Source organism: Elgaria multicarinata, chromosome 3, assembly GCF_023053635.1.
Source record: "Elgaria multicarinata webbii isolate HBS135686 ecotype San Diego chromosome 3, rElgMul1.1.pri, whole genome shotgun sequence".
NCBI lineage: Eukaryota > Metazoa > Chordata > Lepidosauria > Squamata > Anguidae > Elgaria > Elgaria multicarinata.
In genome coordinates this window covers 445973-462078 of record NC_086173.1, presented here as the reverse complement: position 1 = coordinate 462078, position 16106 = coordinate 445973, and the positions used below count along the sequence as shown (strand labels likewise).

The window sequence follows — 16106 nt, the reverse complement described above, 5'->3', positions numbered from 1 at the left end:
AAATGTCTGGGAGAAATCTCATACTACCTCAGCCTTTAAATTGGAAGAGAGGAAGATGGATCCTTCCTGCTAAACTAGAAACAAAAGGTCCGCTGGAAAGCCTAGGGCTGACAGATGCTCATACAGTGCTCTGCAACGATGAAAATGGGATACTTGCAACCAGACCAAAACACCAAACTGTGGCAAGATGATGAAAGTCTTGTCTTGTTTTCCTTCCCCACCCACCCCAAATTGTTTCCCCCCCATCCCCTCCGGTTCCATTTCCCCACCCACCCACCCCAAATTGTATTAACCAAGTTTTCTGTAACAGCTGATTAAACTCCAATTGTTAGGGGACTGTTCTATTCTCTGTTATAGCTAAAATAAAATTTAAAAAGGGGGAAAAAGTGTGAGAAAAAAGGAGCGGGGGAAACTGGCAAGATGAAGGGAAACTTACAGAGAAGCCATACGGAAACTTCTGCACCTAAAGCATTGTAACAAGACAGTAGGGGCCCATCTACACCAAGCAGGACATTGCACTATGAAAGCGGTATATGAAAGGCAGGAGCCACACTGCTGCTTTACAGTGGTGTTGAAGTGCACTGACAATTGTTGGGGCCCATTGACACATACCACATAGCGCTTTCATACCACTTTCATAGTGTTATATCCTGATGGGTGTAGATGTGTCATAGCCCCCAACAGTTGTCACTGCACTTCAGTACCCCTATAAAGCAGTAGTGGAGATCCTGCCTTTTATTTACTGCTTTCATATTGCTTTCATAGTGGAATATATTGCTTGGTGTAGATGAGCCCTAGGATACCTCTGCAGGAAAACCAGTTCACTAACCAAGAAAGACTGGGAAGGAGGGGGCATTTACAACCCGTCACTGGATTGGCCCAACAGAGACATGTGACCCCGCTAGGAATTCACCCCATCCTAATGGACCAATAAGATGTTTTAGGGCCCTAACTATGACAACAAAAAGGTATCTGGATTGGCCCCCACAGGGACCCTGGACCATCTACAGTCACATCCCCATCCCAAACAGTGTAATAGGAAGAGTTTGAGGCCCAGAAGCATCTTGTCCCATTAACCAATCAGTAGAGGTGCAGCCAGATTTGATTGAAGGAGGCAATTAGCATTGTCCAGACATGTTTTCTACATAGAGAACATGGGCCTTTGCTAGAACATGGGTTAGCCCGGTGCGAGCCCCAGGCTCACCCCCGGATAACCGGCACCACTTTTGGCCCAGTATTTCCCGCGGCCTCAGGCTGAGCCCGAGACCACGAGCATGTAGACCGGTCCGCCGCTTTCCCTGGTTACTGCAATTACTCATGAGTAGCCGGGGAAAGCAGTGGATGGGGCTCTGCAGCCATCAGGGCAGGGTGGGAAGATGGGGGGAATTGGAGCCATGGGGGATGGGGGGAAATGGAGCCATGGGGGATGGGGGGGAATGGAGCCAGAGGGGATGGGGGGAAATGGAGCCATGGGGGATGGGGGGAATTGGAACCATGGGGGATGAGGGGGGAAATGGAGCAATGGGGGATGGGTGGAAACAGAGCCAGGGGGGATGGGGGAAAATGGAACCAGGGGGATGGGGGGAAATGGAACCGGGGGGATGGGGGGAAACGGAGCCAGGGGGAAGATCTGGGCAGGGGGAGCGGGGAGAACAATTTTTTTTAAATAAAACACCTAAGCGCACCAGCGCTTGTGCACATCCGTCCCCTTTAAGATGAAGATAAAATGGCCAACGCAATGGGGCTTTCCTTTACCCCGTCGCATCTGATGTGTGGAAAGGAGCAACAGCCTGCGCTACTTCTAGCACTGGTTGGCCCCTCCTCACCGCCGAATTTGCAGGTAGGTCTAGCAAAGCCCATGGAGACACCAACCACCCTTGAATATTGAATCCCAGAAAGGTTGTAAGCTGAGTAATGCCCTACTTAAAAAAAAAAAAAACTTGAAAGAGAGAGAGAGACCCTGCTACAGTTCCTGCAAATGTAAGAAGGAAAGATGCTGCAGCGGCAGAGAAGATGTGCAGTTCTCACATAGCTACTAGTTTTATAAAAAGATATATAAAAAAATGAAGCTGCTAAACAAGGCTAATGCGAATTAACAAAGGGGAACCTAGTGGTTGGATCCTGATGTTCTGTGGAATCCCTTGCTTAATCTCTTTGTCTTTTACATCTCAAAATGGGGATTGAGGCTAAAAAAAAGAGCATTTTTTAAAGGGTAACAAGATTTTAAGTGTGTCCAGGGTGATGGACCAGATTACAGGTAAACTTGTATAATATAAAACACTTTAGTGGGAACCCTCTTTTTTCGGTCCCCATAAAGCACAGTAGCTGTATGAAAACTGCAATGGTAACTTGTTGTTTTTGGAGTTGTAGCAGCACATCTTTTCTTCTTACATTTGCAGGAACTGTAGCAGGCTCTTTTTCTAGTTCTTTCTTTCTTTTTTAAAAGTAGGCATTACTTGGCTAACAGCCTTTCTGGGCTTCAATATTCAATATTCAATGCGGCCTCCTCAACCCTTTCCCTTTCTCCAACATCAGAACTCTGACAATAACTCTGACTCTTCATCAGTTACAAGCAAAAATGGCTTCTGCTAGCAGTTTGTCCAGGCATCACTGGGTTTTCCCAACTCCTCAACTAAAGTGTAGTTGTAGCATGCCATGAGAAAAACCTGAGCCCAGTTTTCCACTTCCAGAAAAGGGGGAGGAACAAAGATCCCTGGGGGTGGGAAAGGAATTTGCAGACACACAACTTCCTTCACTATCTCTTGATGGGGAAAGGAGGGAGCCATGCCTCAGAAAGATCCTAAAACGATAATGAGAGCTGTCCAACCTTGTATTGTGCCCCTCGCTCAACCAGATCCCTCTTTACAGGATTAGTGAAATGTCATACAATAGCATTGCTCCTGTAGAAGTACAGCATGTTCTAAATCTTTGCTAAAAATAGCCTGAACCCAAGTACGCTGGGGAAGCACCAGGACGTTGAAAGAGATAACAAATACCAGCTGCAAACCTCATTTCTCTCTTGGGTGTCCACCACTGAATCTATCTAAGGCCCTCACTGGCCAGAGTCCAGACTTCTGTTGCAATGTCAGAAGTGGAGACCAAGTGGTTAGATTTGTCAGAGATCTCTTTTAAAGGTGATCATTCCTGAAAGATGCATAGATCTTTAGATGGTAACTGGGTGGCTTAAAAAACCACATGGCTTTGATAATAACAAATACAATGGAACCTATTTGAGGGAAGAAAATCACCATTTTCTTTTCTTCATTCTTACAAAGACCCAGCACTCTTTGATCACTGTGTGGATAGTGTCATTAAGGCCCTTTCTACACATGCCTTTACCCCCAGGATCATCCTGGGATCATCCCTGTGCATCCAATTGATGCACAGGGGATCCCGGGAGCAGGCAGGGATGATATATTTGCCTTCAGGTATTAAGAGTTTTAGTTTATTCTGTTTGTTTCCCATTTTCTGGGCATTAGTATATACTCATCGATGACCATGTGCTTTATGGTCTGGCTTCATTCCTACATTATTGTGAAGACTAATTTTGGGGAGCCATTAGAGCTGTTCTCTGTGTTATGGTGCATAAGTCTTCATCCATTGTTGCCTCCAAGTTTATTTATTTATTTTATTACATTTATATACCGCCCCACAGCCGAAGCTCTCTGGGCGGCTTCAACAATTAAAAATGGTAAACATTAAAAGTATACAAAATTTAAAAACCATCAAAAACATAAAAAGAACAGTATAAAAACAACAGTATCAATTTAAAAACAACAATTCTGGGGTCCATTAAAAACAAACTTAACGTTGTTAAATGCTGTTAAAATGCCTGGGAGAAAAGAAAAGTCTTGACCTGGTGCCGAAAATATAACAATGTTGGCGCCAGGCGAGCCTCATTGGGGAGATCATTCCACAGTCGGGGGGCAACCACTGAAAAGGCCCACTCCCTTGTTGCCATCCTCCGAGCTTCCCTCGGAGTAGGCACTCGGAGGAGGACCTTAGATGTTGAGCGCAGTGTACTGGTAGGTTCATGTCGGGAGAGGCGTTCCATCAGGTATTGTGGTCCCAAGCCATGTAGGGCTTTATAGGTTAAAACCAGCACCTTGAATTGGGCTCGGAAACATATAGGCAGCCAATGCAAGCGGGCCAGAATCAGTGTTATATGCTCAAACCTCCCTGTTCCAGCTATCAATCTGGCCGCCGCATTTTGCACAAGCTGCAGCTTCCAAACCATCTTCAAAGGCTGCCCCATGTAGAGGGCATTGCAGTAATCAAATTTGGAAGTTACCAAAGTATGGACAACTGAAGCTAGGTTATCCCTGTCCATATAGGGGCATAGCTGGGCCACCAACTGGAGTTGGTAGAAAGCACTCCGTGCCACCGAGGCCACCTGAGCCTCAAGTGACAGTGATGGTTCTAGGAGAACCCCCGAGCTACGAACCTGCTCCTTCAGGGGGAGTGCAACCCCATCCAGAACCGGTTGAACGCTTATATCTCCCTCCCCCACAGGATTCAGTTTACAGTAGGGCTTTAAGTGTAGGCCACAGAATGAGATTTTTCCTGGCTAGCATATCTCCACACCAGTGTATTTGGGGGACTCTGGGAATTTTCCTAAGGGGGCACACAAGATTCAGCTCTCCTGCTGAGCGGAAATATCACTTCATTTGGCTTCTATTGACTTTTTATTTAGTGTGCTTTCTAAAATTAATCTGCCGTTCTGCCAAAATAAATATTACTCCCCTTCCCCACCATCTGTTCCTTGCCTTACAAAGGACTCATGAGCCTGAAGCTGCATTAGAGGCAGACATGGCTTACATCGATTTGTCTGTTACGTTTCAAAGGGTGGTGTTCCATCATAGATTCTTCATCCAGAATGGACTCCTGCTGGGAAAGAGCGGTCAGGAGGCCATTTCCATTGGGAAAACAACATGGGGAAAGGGTTAAACCTACCTTCCCCCAACACCAGAGATCTCCTGATGCCATGTCAAATTCGGTGAAGCTCTAGCCCAATCAAATCAGCAAGGATTTAAACAGTTTGTGCAGACTAGTGAAGATTTTTGTGAAGCTTCACCCTTTAAAAATATGTTCAACCACATTTTTTTATATATTTTTTTAAAAAAAACATTGTTTGACATCCAGCTTGAGAAAGAACTCTGGGCCACTTAAAGCTTACATATGGAATACTTCCAACTAATAGTATTATTTTACTGAGTTGTGAATTTTACTGTAATGGTCTAATATAGCGAATGTATTTTGTCTTGCTTTGGTTGTTTTATTAAAAATTGGTACAGCCTGTTGGTTTGCCTAAGCCATGCTGGATTGTGAACTGGTCTCTGAGTGACTTGGAGGCCCTCAGTCAACTAATCCCTCATTTTTGCATGGATTTCTTAAGGACCATGTCACAGAATAGTGATCCTACTTAAAAAAAAAGAATCAAGTCATGGGTGATGGTAGTCCCAAAGTCAACCTTTCTGATGCACAGTAACCTTGACAGGTGTGGACTCTTTAATGGTGTGCTTGGTGGGCTTTGGAGTTCTTCACCATTCAATTGGAGCCTGGAAAGAACCTGAAATTAAAGAAGAAGCACTGCTTTTATGAAGACTCTGTGTGTGTGTGTGTGTGTGTGTGTGTGTGTGTGTGTGTGTGTGCGCGCGCGCGCACAAATGTGCCTGACAACTAAATGTTTGTCTTTATTCAAATAGGCACAATCACTGGCAACCACAACTGTTGGAATACAGAGAGTGAGATGTTTTCTGAATTGACACTATAAACCCTATGGAGAGAGATCACACCATCTATTTTTTTGTACAAGGTAAATGGCAGCAAGAGATGGAGATAGAGGAGGAGAAAGAAGAAGACTCTACTGTTTGATGAGGAACCCTGCATTGATGAGGAACTGATACTGAAATCAGAGGTGAAGAATTGCCAACTTGGGCCATGATTAATACCTAGTATGTAAAAAAAAAAGAACATGATTGGCAACATGGCTTCCAAGCCTGTCACACATACGTTTTTGGAGGCTGTGCCTCTTTGGACGTTTGCACTGACTAAGGATTCAATCTATGGATGCTTCAGTTACACTTTGGAAGTTATGGTAAGATCAATTCTCCATTGTGAGTATCCCAAGGGAGCTTTGTCCTATAATACTATGCTACCTTGAAAAAATCAATAAGGTATGTTTTTCATTCCCCACATATCTTAGAGACAGGAGGGAATGTTAAGTCCCCTGTTTTTTTCCTGATGCATCCTCAAGCAGACAGACACAGATAAGAGTCACAGGAGCCAAATGGAATCACTGAAATAATTAAAATCTTTTGTATTTGAGGCTAGAATGCTATAAAAAAAAATCCCACTGACGAAGACCCGGTGGGTCATAACGCGTTTGGGATAGCTGTATGTTTCATGTTTGTGGACCATTTAGTTCGGATTTTAATTTTATGTATTTGTTATAGTATTAAATATTTACATTACATTACATTTACATTATTTATATTAATACTTCTTATGGATTAGTTGTTTTATTTCAGCATGTATAACTCCATTTGAACCTTAGACTGTATATGGCCCATTGTCCACAGGTTGCTCACCCTGGGGGGAAAATTCTTTCTCCGCTGTGGCACCCCGGCTGTGGAATGAGCTCCCCAGAGAGGTCCGCCTGGCGCCTACACTGTACTCCTTTCGTCGCCAGCTGAAGACCTTTTTATTCTCCCAATATTTTAACACTTAATTTTAACTTAAATTTAAATTTTACTGTTCTAACTCTATTTTAATTATATATCAATTTTGCTGCATGGTTTTTATGCTGGTTGTGCTTTTTATACTGTATTGTGTATTTGTGCTTTTAACCTGTTGATTGTCTTAGTATGATTTAATTTTTTGTGAACTGCCCAGAGAGCTTCGGCTATTGGGCGGTATAGAAATGTAATAAATAAATAAAAATTAAGAGGTGGTGGAGGAAATCACCAAAGTTGGGAGAAGGACATGCTCCCCCTTGTCCTCTGCAAGAGATGGGCTTTCCCTCACCCATAGTTTTGCCCATACAGGCCCCCCTCAATACGACAACGGGATTGCTCCTCATTAAATATAAACCTGAGTTTTTGTTGATTTGATCACACTGCTGCAGCAACAGTGATTTATTACCTGAAATTTTTTATAGTGCAGTTATAAATGTGCACATGCGCATATTCACAGATTAGATGCTACGGAGACGATGGAAACTATAAATTTTGTATGCGGAGCTCTGCAGATTCATATAACAGATAAACTGGGAGTGGGGGAAGGAATGAGGGAGCAGAGGAGGATGCCCATTCCCCCCTCTTTGCTTTAATAAGCTCTCTCTGCAGAGCTCCACAGAATCAGAGAATTCAAACTAAAAATGGCGTGAAGGAACGAGGCAGCCGATAGGTGGGAAATCGGCCAATCACTTGTCCTACCCTCAAAGCTCCACCCACATGTCAAAATGCAATTTAAGACACATAACCATAATGCAATGCAAACTCAGACGTGATCCAAAAGTCATGGTAAATCGCTACTACGAATATGTGCATTATCACGTTAAAAACCTGGCGCTATGGGTGGACGGCTGTGTCATGTGTCCTGAAACGCGAATATGTGAATTTAGGTCAGGGAAACAAGCCATATAGACAAGCCCTTGCACTATGAAAGCAGTATGAAAGCAGTACATAAAAGGCAGGAGCCACACTACTGCTTTATAGTGGTAGAGATTCCTTTATTTGCATCATCCACAGGCCTTAGCATTGTTTATAGCAGTACTGAAGTGCACTGACAACTGTTGGGGCCCATTGACACATAACATATGGCACTTTCATATCACTTCCATAGTGCTTGGTGTGGCTCCTGCCTTTTCTATACCGCTTTCATACTGCTTTTATAGTGCAATATCCTGCTTGGTGTAGATTAGGCCACAATGGATTGCATTTCATTAAATTGCACAGGGGCAGAATTAAGAGGTTGCTGGAGTAAAACCTGAGGGGGTGTGTGTGGGGGGGGAAGCCCACCCTTTCAAATCACCTACAGTGGGACTCCCCCTACCCTGGTCCTCGGACTTTGTCCCTGGAGGGCTTCTCCTCCAGCCCATATTCAATCTAGTACAGCAAGGCTCCATTTGCTTGCACTTTTATGCAGTCCTTCTGTCCCCCTCCCACAGAGGACCTCCAGTTATTCTTGAATTAATCCAAGGGAAGCTTTAGAAAGCTCAAACATGCCAAAACAAAAAACAAAACAACAACCCCCCCCCCCAAAAAAAACCTGGGTGCACCAAAAAAGGATTTCTGCAAATAAACCCTGTGAACTGAGAAAGCCACTCAAGTTAAAGCAGTTTTTCCACCAAAATGGTGGTGATGGCTATAACTCCATGGACGTTTACAGGAGCAGGACAAAACTCCACATGCAGCATCCCTTAGCAAGAATGCACACAAGGCAAAATGGCAGCCCTGCACACCTGCTGCCGCTTGACCAAGATGGTGTTTGACTCTTGGGGAGGTTGCAGAGTGCACTGCCGGGGGAAGGCTAGGGTGGGGTCAGGCTGCGAACGCAATCAGTTGCTAGGTAGAGCATGGGAACAGAGATCTGCCAGCTGGAGAACAGCGGCAGCAGTTTTGACTGCTCTTGCCAAGTGAGGCAAGATTGGTAAGCAACGAAACAAACCACTGTGACCACCACACAACACGATAACCCATTCTGCAGCCCGTGGGTTATCAGAGTGGGTCATTTTGGCCAAATAAGCCATCATAGGTTAAAAACAACAACTCCCAACAGAAGACATGACTTATTTAACCTATCATGGGTTATTGTGATGTCCAAACCCAGTAATTGCGTAAGTGGAGCATCTGGAGAGGTAGGCATTGGAATAGAGACCCTAGTTCATATGTTACTTCTCCTACACATTACAACCATTTCTCAGGTCGTGGTTATGGTTAAACAGAGAAACTGGAGCTCTGGCTAGCTCCTGTCTTATATTCTGAAAGCACTAATAATAACTTCATTGTTAAGTTTAGGTACAGTATGGTCCATCTGAATGGCAATGACAGGAAGCAGTGACCTTCACTTGTTGTTTTTTTTTAGACATCTGCACAAGGCTCTAACCGTGTGCCATCCAAGATCCACAAGGCTGAGCCCTAGAAAGAGGCCAAGCTGTGAGTTTTAGCTGGGACACAGAGAAGTTGGGAGCTGGACAGCTGGCCTTGTGGTTGTTTAAAGTAGTCGAGTCATCAAAAATCCTTCCCCCTCCATTATGGCTATGGTCCTTTATAGGTTTTCACTTACTTCTAGAATTCCTCTGGCAACTACAGTATCTGCCAGTGATTAGCTCTCTGCTATTGGAACTCTCTCATCACTGGAGCATTAAACACTTTCTTGGCTCAGAAGTAAATGTTTACAATCAAAACATGAAAGACAAAGCATTGGAGGTCTCTTCCAACAGAGGACCAGGAATCTGACTCTGGCGTGGACTGAGTCTTTTAAGTAATTAAAGGTTTATTCAGGTTGTTTTTGTAAATGTTTCCTTGTTTGGTTCCCGCTGGGACAGAAGAGTGACTTCGAATTCAAAGTATGGATGAAGGAAATGCTTTGCTTAAAAGGCAGTGATTGGAAAATTAGTTCAGGGTTCCATTTGAAACTGATGGTCTACGGAGACTCAGGAAAGCTGATCAAGCTTGGATTCCTAATCTGCTGAATCTCTCCAATGGCCCCCAATGGTTAAACAGTAAATATGGCAGTCCTGTCCAGAGGGAGAGGGCTTGCTTAGGGTGACCATATTTGGGAAACCAAAAAAGAGGACACCGTGTGTGTGTGTGGGGAAGCAGCTTTCTGAGTCCTGCAGAAAGTACGTGATTCCCCCGCCACCTTAAAGAACCCGATTGGAGTGGAGGAGGGGAAAGGATTTCATTCTGCACCACCACCATCCACTCCAATTGGGGCCTTTTCTATAATGTCCATGAATGACCCACTTTCCCCTTTAAGACCTCAATTGGAGCTTGGGGTGGGGGAATGATGTGCCTCAAGAAAGCATGTCACTCCCTCCTGCCATGCTAATGGCAGCCTTAAAGGGGAAGGTGTGTCATTCCAGGACATTATTGAAAACTATAGAAAATCCCCCCTGACACCATGGAAAGAACAAAAACCAGGACAAATCCGGGGAAATCCTGACAGTTGGTCACCCTAGGCTTGCTCCAAAAAGCATTCATAGGCTTTAGGAAGCGGAATGGCATGAAACATCCAGCTTCCAAAAGTTCTATGCTAATACTTCTTTCAAATTCCCATTTCGAGGTCTGTACCCCATACACCCTAGCTAGGTCCAGGTAGTCCCTCCAGCTGTTCTACATCTGTAAAGAGCTGACGGTTGAACATACACAGGCAACCTCCAGCTGCACTTACCTCCAGCACCATCTCAGACATTTGAAAACGTCTCTGAGAGGTTTTGTCGGAAGCCACAGGCTCATGGAGCAGCACACCAAACAGATCATACTTCTTCAAGGCCTGCTTGTAGTTCTTCTCACTCAGGTCAATCACACGATCTTTCCCATCGTAGGTAGGGAAGTCGAGTCCTTCTTCTGCCCTGCAGCAGGCCAGGACGTAAAAGCCTGCCAGGATCCAGCAAACTGTCCTCATGTCTTTCCTTCTTTCTCTGGAAAAAAAGGAAAAGGACTTCCAACGGAAGAGCCTGCAGGGACTGAACTCTCTGGGTGCCAGCTTTCCTATGAATCCATCTAGATAAATTGAGGTCACTGGGAAACAGCCCAGCAAACTAGCAGCCCTTGTTTGAAGACAAAGGCAAAGAGATAGACAGGAGAAGCTGCGAGACCAAACCCTGAATACCTTACATAGCTCAGCCCAGAGCTATTAAGAACTCCATTTTTAGGAAGCAGTTGTTTCGGTCTATTAATAGACCCTGCATTGAATAAAAAGGACAGATATGACATGATTGAGGGACTTTGCTGGCACTCTGCTCTGCCTGAGAGAGAGCGGAAGCAGCAGTGGGTAGGGAGACACGGCATGCACAGAGCCAACAGCTCCATTATACAGGAAACTGGCAGGCATCTGTTAGGGTTTCAGAAGGGTACATAGTTGGACTTCACAGGTAACTTTCCTTAAATTTGTTTACTTCATTATGGATTCTGCAGCAATTAGGGATTTGCTAAGTTTGCAGTGTAGTTTCATTGTCTTCATTCTCATTCACCCTCCCCATAAAGGAAAAGTAAAATCTCAAAGTAAACCTCACAGAGAGTTCTGGCTATGGAGCAGTATAGCAAGCGCGAAAAGAAGGAAAACCCTGTAGGGGAGTAAAAAATAAGCCAAAGGCAAGGGCGGAACCGAGGAGTCTTCTGCAATAATATTATTAGTAAAAGGTTTATTAAAGTGTCAGGCACTTGTCTAAGTTTCAGTGGGACACATAACAAATATGTATTTATTTCTAAGCCACAATATTTCCGGAATTAGGAGTAAGCAGTGAAGTGGCCAAGTTCACCAATGACACCAAATTATTTAAGGTGGTTAAAACAAAAAGGGATTGTGAGGAGCTCCAAAAGGGTCTCTCCCAGCTGGAAAAGTGGGCATTCAAATGGCAGACGTGGTCCAGAGTAAGCAAGTGTAAAGTGATGTGCGTTGGGACAAAAAAAAATATTTCAAGTATAACTTAACAGGATCTGAGCTGGTGATGACTGAACAAGAAAGAGATCTTGGGGTTGTGGTGGAGAAGTTCGATGAAAATGTCCATCCAGTGTGCAGCTCCTGTGAAGAAAGCAAACTCTATGTTAGGCATTATGAGAAAAGGAATAGAGAATAAAATTGCCAGTGTCATACTGCCTTTATATAAATATATGGTGTAACCACCCTTAGAATACTGCATACAGTTTTGGTCACCACATTTTAAAAAAGATACTGTTGCGCTAAAAAAACTGCAGAGAATGGCAACTGAAATGATCAAGTGATTGGCACATCTCCTCACACACACACACACACACACACACACACACACACGTGAAGATCATACAGCACACTTACTATTTTGTTTATTTATTTAATTATTATTTTATCCTCCTTTTTTCTTCTTCTTTTCTTTCCTTCTTTGTATTATTTCCCCCCTAAAATTGCATTAATTAATTCTATAGAACTGCTGTTTAGACATCAGTTGTTAGGGGAGTGATCACTTGTTGGTTACATTAAAATAAAAAATTATTTAAAAAAACTCTCCTGTATGAAGGAAGGAATTGTTAAACTTGAAGGGAGACATGACAGATGTGTACAAAATTACGCATGGTGTGGATAATAATAATAATAATAATAATAATAATAATAATAATTTTATTTATTTATTACCCGCCTCTCCCTTTGGATCAAGGTGGGGAACAACATTAGTACAACAATACAATATAAATCAAACACATAAAATGAAAAAAGCGTATAAAACCAATACAATATCAAAATAACAGTCAAGACGTCTTAAAATTCTTGGTTTAAAATTCATCTGGGTAGGCCTGCCGGAAGAGGCTAGTCTTTATAGCTGTCTTAAATTCGGAGAGAGAGTTAAGTTGACGAATCTCTTCCAGCAGGCCATTCCACAGTCTGGGGGTGACCGAAGAAAAGGTCCTCTGGGTAACAGTTGTCAGCCTAGTTGCGGCTGACTGAAGTAAGTTCTCCCCAGAGGACCTGAGTGTGCAGGGCAGATTGTACGGGAGAAGGTAATCCGGCAGTGTAGGGGTAGGTTCATGTCAGGAGAGGCATTCCATCAGGTATTGCTGTCCCAAGCCATGTAAGGCTTTATAGGTTAAAATCAGCACCTTGAATTGGGCTCGGAAACATATAGGCAGCCAATGCAAGCGGGCCAGAATTGGTGTTATATGTTTGAACCTTCTGGTTCCAGTTATTAATCTGGCCGCTGCATTTTGCACAAGTTGCAGCTTCTGGACTGTCTTCAAAGGCTGCCCCACGTAGAGGGCATTGCAGTAATCTAATTTGGAGTTACCAGAGCATGGACGAGTGAAGCTAGGTTATCCCTGTCCAGATAACCTAGCTTCAGGGTTAGGGTTATATAGTTAGAAATATTTTTGTAAGACACCATGAGAGCCTTTTTTGGCTGAATGGCGGGATAAAAATGCTTAAATAAATATGCTTAACCTGGCCTCAAACCATGTAGGGCTGGAAACTAATTAGCAACCAGTGGAGTGATTTTAATGTTGGGGTAATATGCTCATCCCTAGAATATGGATAGGCCGACATTTGTGATTGAAGGGGCATGTCCTGAGAGCTGTTGCTGGGCCTGAAGGGGAGTGGCCTGATTGTTCTCAGCAGCTGAGTGGGCAGGGAGTTTCACTCTGATTCCTGACTCCTAGCTTAGGGTGACCAACTGTCAGGATTTCCCCGGATTTGTCCTGGTTTTTGTTCTTTCCATGGTGTCAGGGGGGATTTTCTATAATTTTCAATAATGTCTTGAAACTTGGTGGGATGACTCCAGTGAGTGAAATACAGCAATTGAAGGATATAACTTGTTCAAAAAGAACAGAAGAAATAGAAAGGGACGCAGAGTAGCACGATATGTTAGACATATTTATCCCTGCACAGAAATATAGGAGGATGAGCCTGGTAGCACCATGGATAAAAATAAACGGGGCAAGAAATACAAGGAACATGATAGTGGGAGTCATAGAATCATAGAATGGTAGAGTTGGAAGGGGCCTATAAGGCCATCAAGTCCAATGCCCCGATCAGTGCAGGAATCCACCCGCGACCTCCATAGGTAACTGGTTCCATTGTCGTACGGCTCTAACAGTCAGGAAGTTTTTCCTGATGTCCAGCCAGAATCTGGCTTCCTGTAACTTGAGCCTGTTATTCCGTGTCCTGCACTCTGGGAGGATCGAGAAGAGATCCTGGCCCTCCTCTGTGTGACAACCTTTCAAGTATTTGAAGAGTGCTATCATGTCTCCCCTCCATCTTCTCTTCTCCAAGCTAAACATGCCCAGTTCTTTCAGTCTCTCTTCATAGGGCTTTGTTTCCAGACCCCTGATCATCCTGGTTGACCTCCCCTGAACACGCTCCAGCTTGTCTGCGTCCTTCTTAAATTGTGGAGCCCAGAACTGGATGCAATACTCTAGATGAGGCCTAACCAGGGCCGAATAGAGAGGAACCAGTACCTCATGCGATTTGAAAGAAATACTTCTATTAATGTAGCCCAAAATAGCATTTGCTTTTTTTGCAGCCACATCACACTGTTGGGTCATATTCAGCTTATGATCTACAACAATTCCAAGATCCTTCTCATTTGTAGTATTGCTGAGCCAAGTATCCCCCATCTTGTAACTGTGCATTTGGTTTCTATTTCCTAGATGTAGAACTTGACATTTATCCCTGTTAAATTTCATTCTGTTATTTTCAGCCCAGCACTCCAGCCTATCAAGATCGCTTTGAAGTTTGTTTCTGTCTTCCAGGGTATTAGCTATCCCACCCAATTTTGCGTCATCTGCAAATTTGATAAGCATTCCCTGCACCTCCTTGTCAAAATCGTTAATAAAAATGTTGTCTGAGCCCTGTGGTACCCCACTCGTTACCTCCCCTCGGTTTGAGAAGGTTCCGTTGATAAGCACTCTTTGAATCTGATTCTGTAGGCAACTGTGAATCCACCTAATAGTTGTTCCATCTAGCCCACTTTTAGCTAGTTTGTTAATCAGAATGTCATGGGGTGCTTTGTCAAAAGCTTTGCTGAAGTCAAGATATATTATGTCCAAAGCATTCCCACAATCCACAAGGCAGGTTACCTATCAAAGGCCACAGCTAGACCTAAGGTTTATCCTGGGATCATCCAGGGTTCGCCCTGCCTGAGCACTGGATCCCCTGTGTGTCATCTAGATGAACAGGTTTGACCCCTGGACGATCCAGGGATAAACCTTAGATCTAGTTATGGCCTGAATTAGTCTGGCAGAATTCGTTCCTTACAAATCCATGTTGGCTTCTAGTAATCACTGCATTGTTTTCAAAGTGCTTACAGACTGAATTCTTTATAATCTGCTCCAAAATTTTCCCAGGGATGGATGTCAGACTGACTGGTCTGCAGTTCCCAGGTTCCTCCTTTTTGAAGATAGGGACAATGTTAGCCTTCCTCCAGTCGTCCAACACCTCACCTGTCTTCCATGATTTTGCAAAGATAACAGAGCGGTTCTGAAAGTTCTTCCACTATTTATTTATTTATTTATTACATTTTTATACCAACCAATAGCCGAAGCTCTCTGGGCGGTTCACAAAAATTAAAACCACAATAAAACAACCAACAGGTTAAAAGCTCCTTCATTACTCTAGAATGCAGTTCATCGGGCCCTGGAGATTTGAACTCATTCAAAGAAATTAGGTGTTCCTTGACCATTCGTTTATCAATCTCAAACTGCAATCCTGTCCCCTCAACTTCTTCACTTTTTTAATGGTGTGTGTGTCATAGACCCTCTTTTGGGAGAAGACTGAGCCAATGTAGGAATTGAGAACTTCAACCTTTTCTTTGTCATCTGTTATTAATTTGCCATACTCATTAAGCAGCTGAACCACCATTTCTTTCCTCTGTCTTTTACTACTCACGTATATGAAGAAGGCCTTTTTATTGCTTTTAGCATCCCTCGCTATTCTTGGCTCATTCTCAGCTTTCGCCTTCTTGACGCCATTTCACCACTTCTGTGCTACCTGTCTGTACTCTTCTTTTGTAGCCTGGCCTTCCTTCCACTTCCTATATGTATCCTTTTTTTGTTTTCAGGTCATCTCTAAGCTTTTTGTGGAGCCACATTGGTTTCTTCTGTTGTCTTCTATATTTTTTCCTTGTTGGAATTGTTTGTAATTGTGCCTTAAAATTTCCTTTTTTAAATACTGTCACCTATCTTGCACTCCTTTTCTCATTAGGGTCACTTGCCAGGGGACCTTACTTATGATAGTTCTGAGTTTCTTAAAATCAGCTTTCGTAAAATCCAGAGTACGTATATGACTACACTCCGCTTTTGCTTCCTTTATAATCAAGAATTCAATTATGACGTGGTCACTTTCCCACAGAGTTCCCATAACTGCCACTTTTTCCATTAAGTCATCCCTATTGGTCAATAACAAGTCAAGGATTG

The 16106-nt window shown here is 43.5% G+C and overlaps 1 protein-coding gene across 1 annotated transcript in view; it reads right to left on the bottom strand.

Annotated features, from left to right (window-relative positions):
• CASQ2 (calsequestrin 2) overlaps positions 1 to 10826 on the bottom strand; it is a 51637-nt gene extending 40811 nt beyond the window's left edge. Inside the window, exon 1 of the mRNA XM_063118992.1 lies at positions 10399 to 10826. Within this exon, the coding sequence (XP_062975062.1) occupies positions 10399 to 10632 (234 nt within the window). The 5' untranslated portion in view covers positions 10633 to 10826. The remainder of the gene's footprint in view (positions 1 to 10398) is intronic.
• Between the last annotated feature and the right edge of the window lie 5280 nt (positions 10827 to 16106).